Source organism: Zosterops lateralis, assembly GCF_965231275.1.
Source record: "Zosterops lateralis genome assembly, chromosome: 18".
NCBI lineage: Eukaryota > Metazoa > Chordata > Aves > Passeriformes > Zosteropidae > Zosterops > Zosterops lateralis.
The window spans coordinates 4,193,410-4,217,766 of NC_139778.1; the positions used below are offsets into that span (position 1 = coordinate 4,193,410).

The 24,357-nt window shown below is 40.9% G+C and overlaps 2 protein-coding genes across 2 annotated transcripts in view; one reads left to right on the forward strand and one right to left on the reverse strand.

Moving 5' to 3' along the window:
* LOC310916932 (urotensin-2 receptor-like) overlaps nucleotides 1-20,613 on the forward strand; it is a gene marked incomplete at its 5' end in the record, with an annotated part of 46,044 nt that extends 25,431 nt beyond the window's left edge. The window contains one exon of the mRNA XM_083874831.1: nucleotides 20,494-20,613. The remainder of the gene's footprint in view (nucleotides 1-20,493) is intronic.
* Nucleotides 1-24,357, reverse strand: part of OGFOD3 (2-oxoglutarate and iron dependent oxygenase domain containing 3) — a gene marked incomplete at its 5' end in the record, with an annotated part of 32,422 nt that overhangs the window by 4,211 nt on the left and 3,854 nt on the right. Inside the window, 6 exons of the mRNA XM_083874833.1 lie at nucleotides 5,623-5,746; nucleotides 11,732-11,885; nucleotides 16,557-16,613; nucleotides 17,200-17,264; nucleotides 22,174-22,216; nucleotides 22,839-22,914. Coding sequence (XP_083730959.1) covers nucleotides 5,623-5,746; nucleotides 11,732-11,885; nucleotides 16,557-16,613; nucleotides 17,200-17,264; nucleotides 22,174-22,216; nucleotides 22,839-22,914 — 519 coding nt within the window. The remainder of the gene's footprint in view (nucleotides 1-5,622; nucleotides 5,747-11,731; nucleotides 11,886-16,556; nucleotides 16,614-17,199; nucleotides 17,265-22,173; nucleotides 22,217-22,838; nucleotides 22,915-24,357) is intronic.

Below are 24,357 nucleotides of genomic sequence, written 5' to 3' on the forward strand. Positions count from 1 at the left end.
ACCTTTTTCCTTGTTAAAAGGAAACTGACGTACTACTGACCTATTCTAACAAGGTTTTTGTGAAAATTAATTAGTAAGCATCATTATAATACTTTGCAGTCAACACATGCTCTGATTTACAAGTATTATTAAAAAAATGTATCTTCTCTTGTTCTTACTCTGGCAAGAGGAAAATTAATAGGGCACACGAGCTTAAGTTATAACAAAATGTAGGGAATATACGAGGTGATTTTGAGAACCATAATAAAATTAACAGACCACAATGCTCATAAGAAAAAAAAATATTACGTAATTATTCTATCTCTAATATTACACATTCATTGCATAACAGGTTAGAAGAGCCCCGGCCCAATTCCCTTTCTAAAATCAAGGCCAGCTCCTAAATTACATCTAATTCCTGAGTCCTACCAGGCTGCCAGGGCCACAGCACTGGCACAAACTCTGCCCCATCAGGGCCACAGCATTGGTACAAACTCTAGTCCCATCACTGGCACAAATGAGTGCAGCATTCAGATGTTTCCTAGGGATGTCTCAGAAGGATTTTGCTACCCCTGTGTCTCCTGTGCTTGATGTTCAAACAGGGGCCATGGAGTGGATGATGTCCAGAGGTCCTTTCCAACCTCAGTTATTCTGATTACACATGAAACATCCACATCGAGACCAGCACTTCTATTTGCAGCTTTGCCTGTTTTTTGCCACTGGACCCTAAGCCCCTTCATGCTCCCATCCTTCACATGGTATTTCCCCTTTCTGCTTTCTTGGCAGGAGCCTTCTGGCTCTTCTAGTTTAATTCACTGCCAAATTTCCTTGGAAAACTCCTTGGGTCATGAGAACTTCAAAGAGAAAAAGCGAATTATGTGTTAGATTGTCTTGACCATCACTCAGTCGGGTGAGGGAATGGTAAATGTGCCCTCCCTGGGCATCAGAGAAGGGATGCAAAGCAGGGCTGAAGGAATGGAAAGGGCCTCACCATCATCCTCTGTCCATGGCAACTGGTTGGGGACACTGGGAAGACTGAGCTGCTGCTCAGAAGGAAAGGAAGGAACTCCTCTGTCTGGTGAAAGGGAAGTGGGAACAGTTCATTTGGCACCACAGATCTATTCAGCATCTTTCAGCTCATGCACTGACAGCTCCCACTGTCTGCCTAACATCTCTCAGCCCTAAATGTTCCTCAGGAAAGAAGGAAAAACTCCATCTCATCTGCTGAATGACAGCCAGACAGAAGCACTGCCAGGGAAAATGCACAACAGTTGTGTTCTCGTCCTCATCATCTGTTCAGGATTAATCACCAATTCATCCTCATGTAGAGTGTCCAAGAAAACCCATCATACCATTAGGCAAATAAACTGCTAATAATGTTTTCTGCAAGCACACAATAAAACTTATTTAACCAATTCAATTACTTATTCAAAAATGTTGAATTGGGAAGATTTAAGCAAGTGCTTTAAGCAAATCCCACTGAATCTGGAGGATGTGGATTGAATACAGAGGCAGATGAGACTGTGTATACAAGGAGGGAAGTTCCCAAATATCTTTATACCTTAAAATCAAGTATTTTACACTTCTAGAAACACACTCCTCTGACAGCTGTGAGAATATGCTCAGTTTGAGATTAAAGAGTCACATTTCACTCTCCAATGTACAGAATTCCTTTTGCCCCACTGATTAGTTTCTTCCAGAAACACACTGAAGTGATTGCAACCTTTCCTTCTGCCTTTGTATAATAAATTACTTGCATGAAGAATAAATTCCCTCGTAAGCTGAAATAAGTGCAGCAAAGCTGACCTTCAAATCACAAAACACACATGAAAATAAAGAACACAGAACCAGTACTGAGACTTCACTCCAGCAGCAGTTTCATGTACACTTTATGATCAACTGAAGTCTGTGACCTGTCTAATATTGCCAGATCCCAAATTCACACAAGACTCTGCAAAATGATGAAATTCTAAATATGAAATTTTAAAATACAAAATTTGAAAATATGAAATTTTACATGCTAACAAGTTTAGCAGAAGCAGAAAGTATACCAATTTTATGACTGAAAAAAGAAAGCCTTGATGTTTGCCAGTTATTCTTATTCCTCCTGTATGTCTTGCAGATTACTAAAACATGCCTCAGAGCAGCAAAAAGAATTAATATTGAAAGGGATTCGTTTTGAAGGACCTCACTCAAAATGTTGCTCTGTTTCTTACAGTCTCCCAAAGAGAGTCAGTCCTGGTTAAGGTGGGGAAAAAAAATCCCAATATGACAGTTTTGGGAACGGAATTTCCATATATATTTAAAAGGAACAGATACTACTTTAGATCTGTTTCTTTGTCACAAAAAGAAATGTTTTCTTTTCAAAGTCATATTTCCCTTGGCACTGAGAATTTTCTTCCTCATGGTACAGTGAGTTTCTTGTGGCAGAGAGAGGTCCTGACTGAAGTCAAAAGACACATACTCACTTCTGGAGCACAAGAAAGATGTGTTCCTTCATGCCACGTCTGGTTATGAATTAGCCAAAGGTCTGTACACTTGAACTGGTGTTCACTTCTGTTAAAAAAATAATCTCAAGAGCCTCAAGGTTAATAAATTATAATTCCTTCTTAAAGCTAATGTTTGCTAACAACCAAACTAGGGGATGTTAAAGATCATCCTGCAAATTAGAGAGTCATTCTGGCAACTATGTGAGAGCCAGGACTTAGAGACTTCTTAGGTAATCTGCAAGTGATATGCACTGAGGGAAGTGAAAAGCATTTTAATTTGGGCTCCACTCCTGGCAGAACAATTCTCCCTGTCCCCAGCTGACTGGCTGACACTGATCCTCACCACTAAAGTGCTGCAAATGCATCTGCAGCAGCAGTGGGACTTGCCCAGGCAGCACTTTCAAACACAGGACATCCCACAATAGTTTAATTGCTTTTCCTTGTGTTTCCAATTACTGCTTTTCTGCTCTGCTGCATCACTATTAATGCCTTTCTGCTCCCCACTGACACTTGAACAAATTGCTGCTCACAGGAAAAGAAACCTGCTCATTTTGGCACACAATATCAGGTCCCCAAAAATGCAGGCTAAGTGTGAGACATGTAGCAGGTTTTAGGACTGCAGTGGCATTAGCAATACAGGAAAGTAAATTAGTTGTCAAGCATGAAAACTGAACCAGTGATTATGACAGTCATCTGTAAAAAAGCCTGGAGCTCCTAAATGAGAAGCATGAAAGCTCATCAACGTGTGGTTTTAAAAGTTGAGCTGGAGTGACAAGGGAAGCACACAAAAGATCAAAAGCAGTGTAAAACAAAACAAACAAACAAAAGCCAAGAATACAGAAGGGGAGAAAAAACATTGCAGAGGAACATTATGAAAATGAAAAATACATCAGCTTGTACCAGCAACAGAAAACAGCCTGGGGTCATTCCTTCACAAAACATTTTATCAGCAAGAGGAAAAATAAGTGCAAATGCCTTCACATTGTGCTTCACCTCTCAAGCTTTTCTGCTTTGCTCCCAGGATGTCAGTGGTGATTGTGACACAACCACAGGAGCCCTGACAACTCTGCTAACACAGAGATGTGTTACGAAGTGTAACTAATTTTCTCTTGTGTCCATGAAGGAAATTTGTGCTATTCCTTAGGAGCTGTGCCTTGTTTTGTTTCAGAAGGGGTGTCCTGTGGCACACACTGCCCATACAACTCCCTGGCAAAGGGAACAGCCAAAAAGCTTCAATCAGCTTTCCCTTCTTCCCTCAAAATGACATCAAGAGCAAAGACCTTGCAGTATAAAACCTGGAAATGAGTAGATAGGGCTGAATGGAAGCAATTTCACAGTTACACACTTTTGGAAATTAAGTCAGGGGCATGTTGCACACTACAGCCAGGCTGAGTGTCCCTACACTCTCTCTGCACTCAACCTGCACAGCTCTCTTCATATACCTCAAATTCAGCTGGGATTTATACAGCTATAAAGATCTGGTAATCTTAGATTTGCATCTGGAAACAAAATAGTTTAATGTGTTCCCTTTCAAAATACTGGCAGCAGCATTTTGCAAAAGATGAAGCTTTCAGTTTAGGGTTTACTTCCAATCATAAAAGACAAAATAATCAAACATACAGTTCTTGATAGCAAACCCAGAATGCAGGTAATATCAGAGTTTATCTAAACCAGCATTCACTGCAGGTGAATGGATCACTCTGATGCATAAGTCAAAAAACACCCATCCCAATTTGCAGGCAGCAATAGTCTGAAGTCAGTTCTGCTTGGGGTAACAACTGCCAGCAGACAATTACTGAGCCTCTTTAAATGAGTAAATTTCCATCTTTCCTGTCTTGGAAAAAAAAGACAGAACACAGCAGGAATATAAAGTTGTCCTTTTATTTTTTTTTTTCCTGTAGCAGTGTGGTTGATCTGGTATTATGAAAGGTAACACTGCTGGAAGCTCAGCACTCACCTGCCACACAGATGAGTTGAGGCTGAGCTCCTCTCTAGGCAGCCCCAGAGTAATTCTAGTTTCAAATTATCCACGTATTAGAGAAATCTTAAACCAGCCTTAAAGGTTTTTTATTTATTTATAACTGACAGCCATCAGAAGGTTCATCCCTGCCAAACCTCCAGGAAGCAGGGATGGATTTATACCCAATAATCACAGTCCATCATGCTCCAGCAGGTCAGCAGAGCTGTGGCAATCAATCACCTTCACACCCAGCCCTCAGTCATTACAAGGTATTAAGCTCCATCTTGAGCAGCAGAAGAATTTCAGGCCAGTCTAAAATAAATTGCTTTAATTTGGATTTGCTTCAGTGACAGTTAGCTCTGCTCCTGCTGCACAGTGACCTGCTAAGCTGTCAGGACTGGCCACCTCTTCTTAGCCCTACAGCTTTCAATGAAGTCACTTATTGTGGCTTAACACCAGATATTACAAACTGTGGCTGTATTTTAACCTGTCTTAATCTTTATTTTTGATGTGATCAATCTGAACACAGAATGCTACATTACCCCACAGCTGGAATTCTGGAAACTGAGAGTTTTGAGCTTCCAGTTCTAAAACACACTGACCCTCAAGCAAGCACTACCTTTAACCTGAGGCCATGGAACAGACTCCTGAGACTGAGTGATGGCACTGGGGTTGTGGGTGTGGAGTTTGAATAGTATTGCGTGATCTCACAGGGTGAAAAACTTAGAATTTAAGGTTTTAGTATACAGTAATATATATGGGGCAATATGAAGGATTTAAGGTGTTGTAGAAGTCTTTTTTCTTCACCTTCTTCTTCATAGTTTTGGGTGTTTTTTTCTAATTGGGTGAAAAAGGCCCCACATTGCAGACTTTGGGTGGGCAATTATTGGGTCAAAAGTATAAATAATATAGGTGTCATCTCATTATTGGATAGTCTATGCTTAAAAAGAGTTAGAGACACTTCCATTGTCTACCTTGTTAGCTAGGACTCATGACTCATGAGACTGTGCTGTGGATAAGAATTAATAAACACCGAGTCCAAACACAAAACTGCGGCTCCCGTGTGTTAATCCCAGCTCTAACATGGAGAAAAGAAGATAAGAAACCAAGAGCCCAGGTTATTCCTGCTGACACAAAACACAGGCCAGCCAATAAACCCACACAACCTGCCCTGCAGCCAGCCTGGGCTCGTACCTGCTCGGGGCTCCACTGTCTTGTTGGAATCTGCATCCATGAACACGAACCGTCCACCCCCGAAGTCTTCGGAGTAGTCAGAGAGGTAGAGCAGAGAAGTGTAGTCAAAAGAGCCATAAGTCACCTGTGGGGGAAGTCAAAATGACCCAAAATTACCCAATTCTTTATGTGATCTCTGTAGAGCACAGCTAATTGAGCAGATGGATTTAGTGAGGTTTTCTAATTTTCAGGTTTTCATGTATTTAATAAAGGGGTCTTTGAAAACCACAAACACCGTTTTCTAGGAATTATCTCTGTTTATTAGTCTGTCTCTTGTGTTTCCACACACACTACAAGACTAGCATGCAACGTTTATTATTTCTATTGTTACAGTTCCCATAATTAGAGAAGTGCTCCTATTGATTTCTATCATCCAAGAGCAAAAAAACAACATAGTGTCAGAAGTGCATTGGATCAAAAAGACAGGATTTATACTATTACATGCTAAAATTTCACCAGGTTAATAAGCAGAAGAACAACCCTTGACTAATGATTTCCACCCATTACCTAACCTTGGTTGAAGGTTTCTGGATAGCTTGCTTCTATTCTTTCACCAGCTGTCAAACAGGAGATTCATGGTAACAGTACATCAGAACTTCCAAGTAAATACTCATTTGTTGGAGGAGCTTCTACTCTTTTCCATACAGGTTTTGTTTAAAACCCTTCAAACTGAACTTTGGAAGTCTCTGCTTCTCCTCAGCCTACAGACCAAACACCCCACTTTTAAGTATAACAAGGTGATTTTTTCCTTCCTTTTAAAGCAGTATTTTTGGTTGATATGTATGATGAAGTTGGAGAAAAAAACCACTACATGCTAATGCTCAGAGTGAAGCTATCTAAATATTTAACATTGAGTTTAGCTGATTCTGGAAATATTTCCTTTCGTATTTACCTGTCACCAGCAATTAAAAAAATACTTGTAATCAATGTCTGTGTTCTCCAATTTCTTTGTGTATCACAACTCAGGAGTTCAGCATTACACTGTCAAACAGTGAAATGTGCAGCACAGCAGTACTGTATAAATACACAGAATTTGCAGAGTGTTTTGACTGACCTGGTGACTGTTAGAGGTAAGTGCTACTTCCAAACTTAGAAGTTTTCTAAATATTTTCAGTCGTGTTTCAAGTTATACTCATTAGTGGCAGTTAGATTTTGGCTCAGGAGCAGCTGTACACATTTTTCTGTAAGGGCAGGACCAGGGAGAACATAACAGCAGATGGAATAGGAAGACATTTCCATTCATACTCATGTTATTATTTTGACCATAAGGGCTTAAAGGAAAAGAGCCAAATCTGGTGATATGCTGCCCTACATGATGTGAATCACAAAAATGAGAGAAATATTACTGTGATTCCCTTCTCCTCGTATTTTCCCAAACCCTGGTAAGCAATAGAAGGCAATAAATGGGAATTAATGAGCAAGTGCTGGTGCAGCACCTCAAACCAGCTATTCCACAGCCCTTCTCAGGCAAATCAACTCTGCAAACCTATTTTCCACTTCACTGGCTCAGTGATAAAAACTTCCAGTTAATTTAAGGAAGTCTCCAGCCAGTGGAGAAGTTCATTCAACTCACACTTGCAAGCTTAATGCATTAGAATTGTTTTCATCAACTCTTCAGTGCAGCAGCAATCTTTGCTCCCTCAGTGCACTCTCCCTCCACTCCAAAGTGGCTTTACCAATTCTAAACTTCTAAATTCTAAACAACCAACCATTTCAGCCTAACCCAACACACCTGATTTCTAGAGATAACTCATTTGGGGAATGAAATGTGCAAGGGAAAATGGCTTTTCTCTTCCTGTCCTCATTCATTACTCACTCTCAGAAACAGCCAGGCCTGAGAAATGCAACACTATGGAATGAAGACACTAAATTATACTCAGTTATTTAAAATGCTAGATGTCCCCCCATGCACATCAAATATATTTGTTACCTTGGTAATGATTTCCAATACCAGGCAGATTAATAATTGAACCAAAAGATCAAACTAGGTGAGAAAAGCTGTCATTAAAACACAGCTGCAAATCAAATTTTTACAGCTCTGTGTAAACAACTCAAGAGAAAAAAATAGATATTTCCATTCAGCCTGCTATGGCACATGGCTAGTGTGCTCTTTTTGAACATTCCTCATCCAAAAAATCAAACACAAATAATATTTAATAGTAGATGCTCATAATGATGTTTACACGACACTCCTTTAAAGGCTATTATTATAAATAGAACTAATTGCCAGAGTTAGCCAGCCCCATTTTGCAGTGGGTTTTTTTGAGGGACACATTTCTATGCAGCTGAAAATCTGTAGGACCATGCAAGAGGTCTGCAGTTACTGAGGATATTTAGGACAGCATCCTCTGCTCTCCAGTGCAGAAGAAAATTCACTTTGCAATCAGCATTGGTCTAGCATGCAAAAAAAAAAGAGTCAAAACTCCTCTTTTCCTGTAAACCTTCACCTAATTCTGTGTAGATAACCACCAGAACAGCCCTGAGAGCTACTTCCAGTCCTATTTGTTGGCAGGGTCTATTCAACAGACAATTCAAGAGCAAAGAGCACATCTCTGAAATGCAAGGGGCTGTAGGTGAGCTGAGGCCTTTGAGCAGAAATGAGCGTCAAGCTCCTCAGTTTTCAGAGATGATGCTGTCCCCCAGGGCAGAAATGGGATCCTTTGATGTGTTTTATTAAATGTAGGGGAAGAAAAGAAGAGTGAAAAGTCTGCTAGAAGATGCAGCGGCTCTCAGTGACAGACTGAGCAGGCAGAGAGGGCTGCAGGGAAGGGAAGGGTTGGGGAGATGGAGAGCACACTGCAGGTAAGGAGACTTCAGGGTTTGCCTTGCTCAGCTCAGAGAAATAAAGGCTGAAGAGGGATATGAATCCTACCTATAAGTACACGGTGGTGGGAGGATGGAGAACTGGGAAGAGGAACAAAAACAGCTATTAACTGATCATGGATGTGTTTAGGCTACAAAACCCCAATAATTTTTGGGAAAATGTGCACTGAAGTGCTGGACTAGCTCTGATAGAAGAAACTCAAGGAAAACAAACCCCAAACCACCTTATGGCAGAGCTTGACAATTCTGTGAAAGATGACAGGATCTGTGCCCAGGCATGGAGGGGACTGCACAAATCTGCAAGTCCCACACTGCTTCCCTCAGAGAATGCTGTAAGACTGAAGTGCTGACAGTGTGAAGTGTGCAGCAGCAACTCCACTATAAATCAGCTATTTGACATTTGGAAGCCTCAGTTCCAAACAAATTCCATCCAAGATGAAACTCCACATCTTAAAACAACACTCGCTTCATTTGATTTAGATGCTTGTAAATTCAACAAGATTAAATGAGTCATTTGGATGATTTCAGGGTTTTCATTCCTATGTAACTACAAACCAAGTAAATTTTAGGAGGATAAAAACCAAAGCCTCAGATAGACACAATAAATCTGTACTACTCCTTTAGGCTGTTAAAAGTCTTCAGAGAGGCTCAGATTCAGAAATATAATTGTAGTAGACTCAGCAACATCAGGAAAAAGGCAAGAGGGGTTTTCCTACGTTGCAAGAAGTCACATCTTTTAAACAACAACGTCACTCTGAAACAGAAAATACAGTGAACTCTTTTTGCTAAGGCTTCATTTTACCTTTCTTCTGGAAAGAAGCAAGGAAAAAAGTCTTCTAGGAGTAACCTAGATGTTTCTAGGTCTACTCCTAGAAGATGTGATGTCTTCTAGGAGTAATCTTCACTGTTAAATTATGCAGAAATACCTAAAGTGACTTGTTCTGTTCCAAGGAGAAAACATCCAACAAACTGCCAACTTCTATTGATCTTTCTTTAACTTCCCAGTATTCACACTTGCTCTGGAGGCCACATAAGAACTCTACTGCTCTTTTCTGGGAAGAACTTCTTAGCTCAACAGAAATGTATTTTTTTTTTCCTTGCTTTCAACTGCAGTCTGGAAGTGGAAAAGTTTGCTGTAGGAAGTGAAATGTAAGCCAGGTTGACTGCACTGAAGGAAAGCTGCACACCTTCATCCTATTTAGTCTCTGCTCAGACTATTTATGATTATGAACAAGGTGTTTGATAACTGCCCCAGAGTCAGAATTAATGAGGTTGTGTAAAAGATCTCCAAGATCACTGATTCCAACCACTGTCATAAATCAGACCAAATTTTTCAGTACAGACACTGCTAAGGTGCACTTTATGCATTACAAGTCTAAGAGAGCACTTTCCCTGCTTGTTTTGGTTTTTTTTGAAGCTGGAGATGGGTTAGGAAAAGCCCAGGCAAATCAAATGATGTGTCTGCTGCCTGAACAGACAGCCTGCAAGATAAATAAATAAAACATGGACAAAAGAGATGGATAAAAACAGGAAAACATTCAGCTTGCTGTCCATCATGCTCAGGCACTCTAAGGATGACAGGGCAGAAAAGCAGCTTCCACAAATTCTCTTCAGATAAACTTATTTGCATGTAAATGACAAGATAACTTGTGCACTATAGGAGATATTTAGGAGGAAACACTTAATTGAGAGGTTATTCAACCACCTTATCCATTTCCCAATGCAGAACACATGCAGAGAAGAATAAAGAGGATACTGGCAAGCAGGGTTTGTGCAGACACAAATCTCATTAGAGTAATAAATCAGAGTCTGAATTTTAAAATAGGCTTTTTGGGGCTGAAATAAAAGAGTGGAGAAAACAGGCATCAGCTGTTGAAATACACTGCTTTTCCAGCCCTGTGGCAGTCAAATCCAATTCTCTGAAACTGTGGAAAAACTGTAAGAAACTGATGAATTCACTGCACTTCACACAACCAGAATTACCAGTTTCCCTCTTCCCAAGGGTCTCTTGGAACTGAGCACAACATGATGGAATTTCTGTGAACCCCACCAGCAGAGTTTTCTCCCTGCAGCCATTTCCTACCAACACAAATCAAAACAATCAGGACCTCAAAACCATCCCCACCCCCTCTGGTCCAGAGCCATTGCTTTTCACTGGTTACGTCACAGCTTTTCAGACCAGAGGCATCCAAACCTGGCAGATTCCACTCTAAAAGACTTCCTGCTTCCAAACATAAGTTGTGTCATCACTACCACCACATTTTCTACATTTAAGTTGCTTCTAACCACATGAACAAGGACACAGGAACTCACACCAATGCTGTGACCTACGAAAGACACTTCCCTCAGAATGGCTTTTTCAAGGAAATTCTTTAAGACAAGAAATATTTCTGTTTGATTTTTCCACATCTCAAGTCATAGACTTCAAGATGCACTGCCCACTTACTGACTCGAGCCCTGAGGAATAACTTGGATTTAACTGGGATTGTTTTATTTGCTTCCATGTTGGGTAATTTGTGACTTCAGAGTGACTAATTTATAAATCCTAAAGGCATGAAATGTGGGTATTGTGGAGTGGAGGGGTTTTTTGCTTGTTTGGGTTTTTTTTTTGTGTTGTGGGGCTTTTTTTATTTGATTCTTCCATTATTCGTATTTTGCTGTTCTGCACAGAATGCTTGAACTCAGTGAAATTCAGAAATAAACTCAACACCAAATCATTTAAGTCCATTGAAAAATGACAAGTATTGAGATACAAGCCTAGATATGAGACTGTGCAGATAAAAGGTTCAAAATCACCAAGTTATTGAAAGAGGGTACCAGGTACCACAGCCCCACTGAAACACAAAGAGCATCAATTCACATTTAGCTAAAACACAATTATTAAGCCTTTATGAAGAGCCTTAGATGAATAACAACAGTGACCAACTGACCACTGTGAAACAGCTCCTGCTAAATCTGGCTGAGAGCGCAATTCAGGTCATTTTAATCAATGTTTCTGACAAAATAAGATTCCTCAGTAGTCACAATTTACTAATTCTAGCAAAATAAAATTAGAGAAAATAAAACTGAATGGGATGTAATGGCCTATGTTTCTAAAACTCATTAGGCTCATTCCCTGAAGCACCAGTTTTCAAACCTGTTTGATGGATTGTTTAATGCAAAATGATTTCAAGGTGATCTAATAATAATAATAGTAATAATAATACCAGGCAGGAGATGTTTGATCCCATCTCAGCCTCCTCCTCACCTTGTCCACGTGTGGGTGCCAGTACTCATCGTGTGTTGTCTTGGCTCCTGTGCTGTTCATCCTGGAGAAGAACGTGGGCTTGGTCAGGTACATGGCAGAAGGGCTGATACCAAACACCTGAGCAATCCTCTGCTGGATCCTCTGCCTCACATCCCTGCAGAGAACACACACAGGACACGGTGCTCAGTGACAGCTCCCTCCTGCTGCCTCTGTACTCTGCAGTCAGTTACTGCTTCTTCCTCAGCTCAGAAACATGGGGAACATACACACAGATCTGATTGGGAAAAGAGAAGGAAAAGAGAAGGAAAAGAGAAGGAAAAGAGAAGGAAAAGAGAAGGAAAAGAGAAGGAAAAGAGAAGGAAAAGAGAAGGAAAAGAGAAGGAAAAGAGAAGGAAAAGAGAAGGAAAAGAGAAGGAAAAGAGAAGGAAAAGAGAAGGAAAAGAGAAGGAAAAGAGAAGGAAAAGAGAAGGAAAAGAGAAGGAAAAGAGAAGGAAAAGAGAAGGAAAAGAGAAGGAAAAGAGAAGGAAAAGAGAAGGAAAAGAGAAGGAAAAGAGAAGGAAAAGAGAAGGAAAAGAGAAGGAAAAGAGAAGGAAAAGAGAAGGAAAAGAGAAGGAAAAGAGAAATCCCCCAGTGGTTTTGGTCAGGGTTTGTTGCTTTGGGTTTTTTGTAATTGTCAGAATATCAAGGAATAGAAACTTTGACTCCTGTGGCCTAGGTTTGAAAATTTCTGTCTGTTTTCCTGAGTAATTCCAGACCTATCCCACTGTTTGTTAACTGCTGAAAACATTAGTCTTCCACGTAGCTATTTTTACTCCAAAGCAGGTAAAAGTAAAGTTGTACCTTCATAAATGAGCTGCCCCTGAAGAACCTTCAACTACTTTTAAACCAACTGGTGAAGTCTCTAGCACCATGAAATTCAGGGTTCCTGGTCAATGTATTGTATTCTTGTTCACATGTATTGGTATTATTACCAGATTTTTTTTTTTAATGAATGCAAGATGACTTTCACAATTACACAGTTAGAGTGTACAAGCAAGATAATCTGAGAGAACACATTCCTGAAGTTGTGGATGGAATTATATTAGTAGGTTTGTATCTTCCATTACATTTCTCCACTCGATAGTCCTGAACCTCAGCATAACTTTCAAGCAACTTTTTCCCAGGTATTTCTCTAGGGAACTTAAATGGTGAGGAAAAAGATGTGACAGAATTAAAACAAGACTTGTGGTGTGTGTCTGCAGGCTGTGAAAGTCATCTCTTAAAATCCACAAGTACTAAAAAATACTAAATATTCATTCTGTTCACACCTAGTACCTCACGAGAAATAGAAATAACACACACAGATTTGATTTTTTAACCTGTCTCACTTTTATACATTTTAGGGGTCAATTCAAGCTATTTTACATGTGAAATATCAAAAGCATTAAATGAAGCCAGAGGGATTTTCATGGCTGCATGAACTGAGGTTCCAAGTTGAGAGCTACATAGTAATGGAGTTTGCAAAACTGACACCAGGAAAAAACCTACAGTTCCTTCCTCTCATGCAGTGGGAGGCTGATCTTACTGTCTGCTTTTCCCAAGGAGCAGGATGCAAGAAAGGCTCCCAGAAAGCATCAAATGCAATTATTACTCATGTTTTGAATTGAGAGCTTTGAACAAGCCAGCTGAAGAATTCATAGCCACAAACACCAGAGCAGCTGATTCCCTGGCCCCTGCATCAGCCAGGAATAAATCCACTCCCAAGCACTCAGGCCACAGTCTTGACATAACTAAATCTCCAGCAGTTGTCCTGCTCTGCAAGGACTCTTCCCTCTTCTTTCAGCCTGCTTCATCTTCCACTCTTAAAAGCTTTCTATTAAGGTTTGCTGTGTGGTGTTTATAAGGCTCTGTTAAAGCCTCACTCCTCTTGGAGACTGATGTGTGATGGCTTTGCCAGAATGTGTTTTACAAACCAAACAGGATGCAAAGCCCCACTCAGTAAGCCAAATACAGCATGCAGCTGGTTTGAAAAATAGAATAAGGTCACTTTTTAGCATAGAAAAACTCTTCTGTCCAGTCTGTTTTCTGCTGGCCAGGCCACTTCAACATTTATCAAGATCATGACTGCAGGTTTTTCATTCCATTCCCTGCCTTGCTGTTCCAATCACAGCCTACTGGCAAAAGACTTCAGGACAAAAATATTGTCCTTCATGTGTAAACCAAGTGACAACAGAAGCCAAATTACACCTCAGAAGGTGCAATCAAGAAAGGAATGAAAGAGTCCAAAATTGGGAGAGCCACATTGTTCCCCCAGCCTCTGTGACCCAGGAGCAGCAGGAGCCTCCCTTCCCTCATTCCTCCTGGCCCACTGGCTCTTCAAAACCGTTGGCAGAGTTCTGGTAGATTATGGCTACAAAGAAAATTACTTCTTCGTGCTGGAGAAGATAAACACTAGTTTTCATAAGCACAGCAACTCTTGCCTCATTCAGACTGCTGAGGTGTGCCCTGGCTCTGAGTAGATGCAGTAACAGAGCTCTGCAGGTGCAATAAATGCCCAGGAGCAGCATCCAGTCAACAGCATCAGTACCAAATTAATGCTCCTCCCACACCTGTCAGCAGCAGTCCCTGTCCATTTGCACTGAGTCACTGGAAAATATCAAAGTGCTCATGCCAGACTGAGGGAAAGGCAGACCAGAACTCCCTGAAAGGAGCACCAGACTCTATTAAAACAGGAGCTGGTTTTGGAGTTAGGGTTGATGAGGAAGAAAATTTTAAAAAGCCAATCAAGTAGCTGGGACACACAACTTGAGAGAAAGGAAGTTCACTAGCTTGCAAAGCTGGCAGCTTAACACAGCAGCAGCAGCACAGAGAGCCTAAAGTGCCATTGAAGAGTTTCTGTGAGACACAGGCTCTGCCAGACCAACACAAAAAAACGCAGTTGGGAGCCACTGCAAAGTGTGATTCAATCATGGTGACAGGAACACTCAAAGCTCAATCCCACACAACTTCCTGATTATCCCACTTGTCAGCACTGTCTCAGGGAGCTGACAAAGCAAAGGCCTCCTACAGCCAGAGAGCTTTAACAGCAATCACACAGAACAGACACCGGCAGAAAGCAAACTCACAGCTCCTCCTCTGTCTCTGCCCTCAGAAGCTGTAAGGTTTTGGCAATAAATTTTTGATTGTTCTGTTTTCTGCTCAACTCATCCCTTCCACCAAGCAGCCTGATTAAAGGTCTCCCTTCTGGATAAACATTTCATTTATTATGTGGAACAAGAGGGATTGCTGTAATGTGCTTGGCAGATGGCGGTTAAAGTGTCAGCCTAGAAACCATAATTGAGTCTGAAGCAATGTAATTCTGACAGAGACAGTTTAGAAATCAGCCCCCTGGCTCAGGGTGCCTTCTCAGATTCGTTATTGTTGCAATCAGTAATACTCAGACATTAATTACATTCAGTTATCTCTCTCAAGAGTGTATTTTTAAAGTGACCTTGGTAGGTAAGGGAAAGTAATGAAGATAAATGCTCCCAGAAATAGCATAAAATCATTCATTAAGACCATAAAGTACTACAGTCTATGCTAAAGCACTGCCATTAATAGGAACAGAAGCATTTAATAATATATTTTGTATCAGCTTCATATCCAGCAGACTGAAACATCCCCTATGCTGGCATGAAATCCCAATGGAATATTGACATTCCCTAGCAGCTGTCTCATCTCACAGCATAAAATTATAAAATTATTGAAAAATTGAATGCTTCTGTCCATGTGAAACAGAAATCCCACATTTTCTTTACGCAAAGTTCAATCATAATCAAGGAATCATCTAATTTTTGCAACATTGGGACCCGAAGTAAAAACATTTTAAAGAAGTTCAGTTCTAAAGACAAGGACATCTAAAACCAGCAGTTAAATAGAAATAAGCCTAAAGTGTTTAATGTTTTAGGATTATATTAATTAATTACTACTTTAATAAAACTAATAAACCCATTTGGCTACTTAACATTCCTTCCACCACTAGAGGGAGGCGGAATCTTTCACATAGGCAAGGAAAAAAAGACCAAATAAAGAGTTAAAATGTTCAAATCAGGGACATTTTAAATGATGAGAAACCAACTGAAATGCATAATCAAAGAATTATTGTGTCTAGTCAACAAAGAATGCTTGTTCCTAAGCTTTGGCCACACACCTTCCCAGGCACATGGAACTCGTTAGGTTTGCTGTGTTTGTTAAGTGCATGAGCAGGGCTGCAGGAAAGCTGAGAGCATCAGATGCCAGAGCAGTTCCATTACGGAGTTATTTCATCCTCTGGCTGCTTCTCCAGCCAGAACATGACTCACCCAAAATCCTTCCACTGCCTGCTTTACCATTTTTAATGTTTTGCTACACTCTGCCTCAACCCCCGCCCCCCAAGTTCCTGATGTAACAATGGCCCAGAGTTGTGTCTGTCATCTCACACAACCCCTTGGATAAGGTGTGAAAGAGGAAGGAATGAGGGAGGATTTCCCATCCCAGCTCTCATGTTCCAGCAGATCCCCAGAGAGCTCAGAGGAGCAGCTCTCCTGGCTGGCAGGGAGAGAAATGTATGGTGCTGCCATCACCCTGAGGACATTCACACCAGAAAACTGTCCTGACGTGGCTGATGCAGCTCAAATGTTGTTTATCAGTCACCAAAAAGTCCTTTTACTTCTCTTTCTCAAGCCATCTTAATTCTCAGAGATTATTATTTTGAGCTGCAAAATCCAGTATGTGAACGTAAAGGGCAATCCCCTCCCAGCCTGCTCAAAACCAAATCCATAAAAAGTTCTGGTTTGTGGCTCGTTCAGCAGTTATTAAGAATCTTTACCGGTATAATGCAAAATCCTCTTCTGTGAAGATGTCATGAATTTTCTCCCCAAAGTACCTGAAAAATTAAACAACAGTCTAAAAGAGGAGTTGCTGAATCAGACTGAGCAACAAGACACCTTCTCATCCCCACCCATGCTTTACCCACAACCAAAAAGGGAGAACACAACACAAAAATAATCTTACAAATGCTTTTGAGCATGACTTCCAAAAGCAATGCTAAAAGATCAAATGTTAAAAGATTAAAGGATTGAAATGCTGCAAAGGGTAATGGCATTTCTCAGGCATTAAAAAATCCCCTCCCACATCATGAAATAAGCACATGGATTCATGGTTTTAAGGGTTTAGGCGATTTCATTTCTTCCCCTGCTGAAAAATAAACTATAACTGTGAAAAAATTCTATAATTAACTGGTGCAAGAACATAAAAATTAAGATAATGGCAGCTTTCAAAGTGCCCAGTTCAACAAAAGATCCATTTTCATGCCAGGAAAGCTCTTTAACTGGTCATGGAAAGTGGTGGATCCAGCCAACTTCCATAATTTCTCATCATTAATCCCATCCTGGGGGTTTGAGACACTGGGAAGGGCAGTGGGCAAGGAAGGGTGGGATGACAGGAGGCAGGAAGCCACAGCCCTATTTTACCTGTACAGATTAACAAAATGCTTCCCCAGGGAAAGCGCTCCGGAGTGCAAGTCCAAAATTGATGCCTGGAAAAGGAAACAAAGAAGGAAAAATGAGCATGAAAAGGTTTTAGCATTATTTAACTATGACCTTTAATAATTGTCCCAAGTTGCCTCTCACTTTCCACAGCCTCCCAAATAAAAGTAGTTTCCAGTCTTTGGGTACACAATATAACATTTATTTTACAACTACAAACCTCCGTCAGATCCCTGCAGAGGTGCCGAGATTATTGAGCAAGTAGGAAAAAAGCACAGGACTGCTATTCCTGAGATTCTGATCTGACAGGGAATTGCTAGAGTCTCCTCTCATGGGCTTGGGGTAAATCCCTCTGCTCCAGGATCCCTTCTTGAAAATATTTCCCTTCCACACTAAGATGACTCATTTTCCAGTATTTGTGATGTGCTCAAGTAGCAGCACTAATATTTATCTTGCTCTGCATTTGTTATTAAAACTTCTCCTTCACCATGAGATCCTGTATACTTCTCATATCTAATACAGACATTAAAAAGTCTGTTTAAAAGTACAATTAGAATTCCAAGGCTTATTAGGGCCAAACTTTCTTTTCCTCTATTCCTAAGCTGCTGTAAAAGAAAATCACATGGTGAAAAGTTTTTTTCACATAGGAAAATTCAATCCGTTTCTTCATCCAATTCAAGCCCAACTCTTCTGCTGAGCTCCCAACAAGCTGCAGATTAATATTCAGATTTACCAGAAGAGAAAGCTACCTCTCAGGATTCTAAAATGTTTCTCTAAGTTGAATAAAGTACACTTTTGTATGTCCCTTGCTGTCCACAAAAATACATGTTTGTTCTGCATCAGTTCAAAAGTATTTAAAGATATAACTAACAGAAGTATTTTTGTCTTTACACTGGAAATATCAAAGAGCAACAGTTAATTAACCTGACTGGCACTGAAGTACTGCCATCTCTGATGTACAATGGGCACTATCTTGGAATTTGGCATTGTTTTGATGCATCACAGACCATTCACATTATTCTAACAAAATCCCAACATTAACAGCCCTGGTGGCAGAGGAACACACTCATCACAGTCCCTTAGAAAAACTCTGCAGCCTCAATTGCTCTGAGCTCCAGAACTGAATCAGGGGAACCCCATCAATAACTCTTATTACAAGAGATAATAACAACTCTTTAAAAACTAACCTACACAAATAACCTTATTTATCCCTTGAAAAATACATCAAGTAAGGAGTTACTCGAGTGGACACAGCATGAGCTTTTCACATCTGCCCTTCCCACTGCTCCAAAAGCTTCAGAGAACTGTTAAGGAAACAATCCCAACTCACCCCTGAGTATGTGTTTCCTATGCACTATCAGGAGGCTCATTAGGAAGGAAGAGAACTCTGCAGTGGAGGGATGAGATAGGACAAGGATTCTGCATAGGGAAAGGCAGCATTTTGAGCTGCAGCAGCATTTTGCTGGGAGTGCTGAAAGCAGAACAAGGGATAAGTCTGCAGAACCACCATGCTGGAGGGCCCACAGCAGAACCCCTGGTTTGGCATCACACCGTTTGTTTGCTTCTCCTGGGGACTAAACAATTTAATTTTCCCCTGCAAAGGGAGGTCTTGCCAGTTCTGCTGGAAGGCAGGACACTGACTGCAGCTGACTGGCTCACCAAGGGATTTCTTTTCTGGGGTTTTGAAATAAATATAAATAGGTGTGATGGTAAATGAGTTGTCTCACTTATACCAGAGGCTTGCTATGATGGCAACACCTGCAAGACCTGAGTGAATGAGTCAGGGCTGAAGTGTTCATACAAGCAGGAGTGATGTGCAGGAAAATACGAGGGAGGGAAGAATTACAAAATCATAGAAGGTTGAAAAGGGAAATATCATGATCTATATGAAGAAGAAAAAAGCTGAGGCAAATATCAAGACAACTAATGCAATTCCCATTCTGTGAATAAGGAACAGAATATAAAACAACTTTGCAGAGACAGATGTACAAGGGAAAGGAGCTTGCTGATGGAGAAAATATTCCTGTTTGGATTCTGCTGGAAGTTAGACCAGAAGATTACCACAGCCCCTCTAGCGTCACTCTCTGTGTGTCTGCATTAATAAATATAAACCCAGGCAAAGTGCCAAAGGAAGGTAAGAAAGCTCAGCATGACTACTGGGGTGTGACCCCTGGGAGACTTCAATAATTCAGATGTTTGTCAAGACTTTCTCAACATAAAAAGATGGAATGGGAAACAAGTTTCAGGGCTATGCTCCAGTATTCCAGGGAAGGGCAGCAAACAAAGGGAGGAGAGAATTGACAGTGTCACAAACTGCAAGTTTAGACCTTTAAATTAATAAACTGTATCTAGACACACAGACACAAATCCACTTCTGAGAATTCAAAATCTAACAACTATGACAGGATAAAAAAAGAAACCCAGACATATTGCTTACACAGGGGTTAAGAGGAAACCCCAGGCAATGAAAACGCAGTCTGAATCCCAATAGAAACCTGCAGGAGTTTTATTTCAAATAGCAAAGAGAATGAAGTCACTAAAGTAAGAAATAAAAATATTTAAACAGTAACAGTAATTTTGAGGTATTTTAAATGAAAAATTAGTCTTCCAGTAAACATAATTGGACAGAACTATCCAAACTCTAAAGCCAAAGAAATTTAAAGCAACAAGCCAGACCTACTGCAAATGGGTGGAAGCTTGGGAGCACACAGACATAGCTGGATGGAGTAATTGAAACATTCTTTATGCTCTGTGGGTAAGAGACTGGAAAAGATGAAAGGCTCAAATGAAGACAGACAGTTTCATCTAAAGCCCATCAACACACACACAACAGCATCCAATGGTATCTGAGAGTCAGGACAGCACTGCCAGGAAGAGATTTGCACCATGACAGAGGGAACATGGGCTGGCACATAGAGAAAGGAAGAGGAAAAAGGCAGGACAGGAGAAAGAGGTATAAAAGAAACTGGGTAAGGAGAGTGTTATTTAAAGGCTTCTCCTGAATATGATTCTTCCCTGTGAGAGCAGTGAGGCCCTGGCATAGGGTGCCCAGAGAAGCTGTGGCTGCCCCTGGATCGCTGGAACTGTTCCAGGCCAGGCTGGACACTGGGGCTTGGAGCAGCCTGGGCTAATGGAAGATGCCCCTGCCCATGGCAGGGGAGGAACTGGCTGAACTTCAAGGCCCCTTCCAATCCAAACCACTCTGTAACTCTGTTACATTTGTCACTGCTCAGGATTTTCATCCCAGCCCCATCCCAGTGCTGCTCCTCTCTCCCCCAGGCTCTGACCATCCCATCCAAGGTTACTCCAAGCAGAGATCCTGTGGGTTGGATGGTGCCCATGATGCCTTGGAAGGCTGAGCTGGAACAGAGACTGGACAGAGCTAAAAGAGAATAAAGTAGGTATTTATTGAAAGGTCTCCAGAGTCCACCTTGGGCAGGACAAGAGTCTGGCCAGGGCTACACCCATGGCACTGGATGATCTTCAAAATTCCAACTCAAACTATTCTATCACAATTTCCCAGAAACACTGCTCAGCTCTTGTTTCTAACATCTTTCACTTCTTATCCATTATCTTGGTGAAGTGCTCAATACAACATCACACTTTCTTCCTGAGCCTTCCCCTAAGGATTAGGAGCACACAAGAACTTCCTCACATTTACAGATGATGAGACATGTGAGAAGGTTTGGCTCAGAGCCCAGACCTCTCCACGGACATCAGATTTTTAACAGACTTCTTTTATTGCAGCAAGAGAGAATCATCTTCCCCACTCCCTCATTTTCCTCCCCCTAAAAAAAAAAAAAAAAAAAAAAAAAAAAAAAAAAAAAAAAAGCACAATGAAGCTTCCAAAATAACAGAGATGGTGGATTTATATTTATCTGTCACTGGCTTGTTGTCCAACTAAGCCAGCTCAGCACCTCTGCCCAGCTGTGGCCTTTGGGCAGCAAGTTTACCTCCCTGTCTCATCTCCTCCCAGCTTTCTCTGCCTCAGTTTCCCCAGTTACTGACCCCCAGCTGGACAATAGCTTTCTGTCGATCTCCAGATCCAAGCTCTGTGTGTTCCACCTTGCCATCCTGATCCATCTTTGTGGGAGTGTAATGAAAAATCCCACAAAGGACTGGAAAGTAAAGCCAGGTGACAGCCCCAGGAGCCCCACTGGGGGTCCCAACAGGCACAGCAATCCAGGGAAAGTGGCAAATGATGCAACCACAGGACTGAAAAAAAATCCAGGGGATCTCAACAGAACTGAACACAGAATGTTAAATCTTTTAAACACATTGAGATGAGCAGCACTGCTTAAGTTTCTTGGTTCATATTTTTTGCAGATCTTTCTCAGCTATCAGAAGGACAATAAATTCTTATTTTTAACCCTTCTCCTTTTTTTTTTTTTTTTTTTTGCTAATATATGTCTTAATTCAGCAAAGGCCTAAAGAAGTGGCTGTGTTTATAAATACTCATGAAACAGTTCCTGTTCATACACAAAACCATTCTGAGAATAAAGATAGAGGAAAGAAATGAAAATAAATGTGCTTGTTAAAGAGAAGTGGGATTCTTTCAATTTAAAGAATACTATTCCAAGGTCTACTTAAGACATTACATGATTTTTTTGTCACTAGACAAAACCAATTTTTACATGATGCTGTGAACCACTTTAATTTACTTTGAGAAGACAAACTTTTGCAGTTCTGCTATAGCTACTGTTTCCAGATGAAGACCAAATCAGTTCAAGAGAGACGCTAGAAATAATTAAATACAAGGAAATGGCAACTGTATTGCAGAAGTCAGGAGTTACACTGCTAGCAGAAGTATTAATGGGAAATAACTTTCCAAATCAATTTTTTTTCCAAGTCAGAACGGAAAGGAAAACATCTCCATCTCCTCACCTCAGCCCCAAAAAATGCATTTATAATCTTGCCTTGGCAGTAAAAGAATGTAGAAAATAACAGGACACTGCTCACCCCTCCATCAGATCCTCCCAAGGCCAGTCCCCTCTCTGCTATTCTGCAGGCAAAACAATAATCTCAGATGAGAACTGAAGTCTGATTACTTTATCCTTTAATGTCCTTATTTAAAGCATGTAACTCCTCAGAGAGTATTTGATGCACCAGGTGTAACCCAAGTGAGTTAATAGCAGCTCCCATTTATTTGGAACTGAACCTTCCAGCCTGTCATGAAAACAAAGTATTTGTGTTGCAGAACATTTCTGAGCTTGCAGCTCCCATCCACAAATCCCAAAAACATCCTAAGAACATCCCCAAACCAGTCCCTTCCCAGAGGACTGCAGGGTCAGCAGCAGCTGCTGATGACCCAGACAGAGTCACAGCTGCAATAAGGCTTACATTGTTTTGTTCTGCTTTTAAAGGCTAAATGGAGGCCAAGTGAAAATCCTTTTAAACTTATTTAATTCATTTTCCTTTCTTTCTGTGAAGTGCTCATGGCCCTCAGAGCCAGGCAGATTCTGTGTGAAAGAACTGCCCTCACTATAGTAAAAATGGAAATGGCTTTAGGAACAGAAATTTCATGTTTTAATCAGTCTAATCCATCCTGCTCACCCCTCCTACCTCAGATTGGCAGTGTCATTTAAGTCAGTACTTTTAGAAGTTAGAACTCAAAGAAATATTACCTACGAATTCTTTCAGCTTCTTCTCTTGTGATTACAGCATCTGTCACACCTCTTCCACACCTCCTAGGAGTGCAACCTGCAACACAAAGAGGAGGAAAAGAACCCCTTGAAACACCTCAACCACCTGAAGGGCACATTTTTAAATGAGACTTCGCAAAAAAGCCTCTCTTGAAGCACACAGCTTGGGTATAAAAGATTTAAAAAGTCTTCTAAAATTCACTGCTAAGAAATCTAACATTAAATTTTAAAAGCTCCTGGGAATAACAAGGCAGCAGCAAGAGTTCCAGGTGAAGAATATATGAAAGTTCTTATAAGTCTGGTTGACAACAATAATCAGGCAAGAAGAAGAAATAAAATCAGTTCTGAGCCACCAGAGACCTTGGGATGTTACATTTGGCACTTTTCTGAGGAAGATCCATTTACAGATGTAAAGCCCCAGGAGAGATGGGCTGAGTGAGTTTTTCTGACACCTCCCAACACACTCAGTGCTCCTGAACTGACTGTCACTTCAAGAATTATTTATTCATCAGAACACAAAATTCCTGGAAATCAATCAATTCAGCCATGGAGGATAAAAGCATCAGTTTGCTCTGATCAAAAGTTACTCATAATAATGACCAGGCTGACAGGAGAAGTTTTGCCAGGAATTTTGTAGGAATTTCCATTTCTTGTTACTGAATGTACCCCAGCTATGTCTCAGGTGGGCTGCAAGGGAAAGCTGATATTCAAGTGGAGAAGAGCTAGGAAGGAATAAACTCCAAGGAGAAATCCCATTCTCCAGGACAAACCTGGCTATTGAGAGCTTCCCTCCTACAACACTCTGCAAAGATTTCTGATTTCAGAAGAGATTTGTTCCTTTTCCAGCAGCAAATACCAGCACAGCTCTTACCCTTTTTGAAAAGTCAGGGCTGGAGAGTCCAGGCTTGCCAAAACTACAGGGTTACCTCAAACAATTGTTAAATGTCTGGGGTCCCTGACAAAGAGAACTGGAAGCAGAAGGTGTTCTGAAAGCAACAGCATAAGCCTTCCCAAATGGAGAAAAAACTCCAGCAAGCAGCAAAATGTAATCCAGCATAAAGTCAGTCAGGTACCAACAATACAGCACAAACAGTAGGTGAATGCTGAGGAAAAATCAGAACAGTCTGTTTGGAAAATATTTCAGCAGTAAGAAAATTGTCCTCTCTGTCTCAGAGACCATGGCACATGTGAGCAAGGGAAGTGTCAAAGGCATATCTGGAGAATCTCAGGAGAAATTCAGGATTAGTACTGCAAGTACCTGGTAGCTTCCACAAATTTGTGCCCAGTGGATACAAACCCATCCCTTTAGCTGGTAAGGCACCACCAGCTTTGGCTATCAGGTAAATCAAAGTAAAGGAGGAGCATATCAAAACACAAGTATTGCCATCAGCCCCTGCTCCCACTCAGCACAAAAACAAGAATGTAACACCAAAGACCAAGTGCCCAAACTGCAGCTGTGTCTCCTACTTAGTGGTGTTTAGCCAAGACCCACTCACTGCTG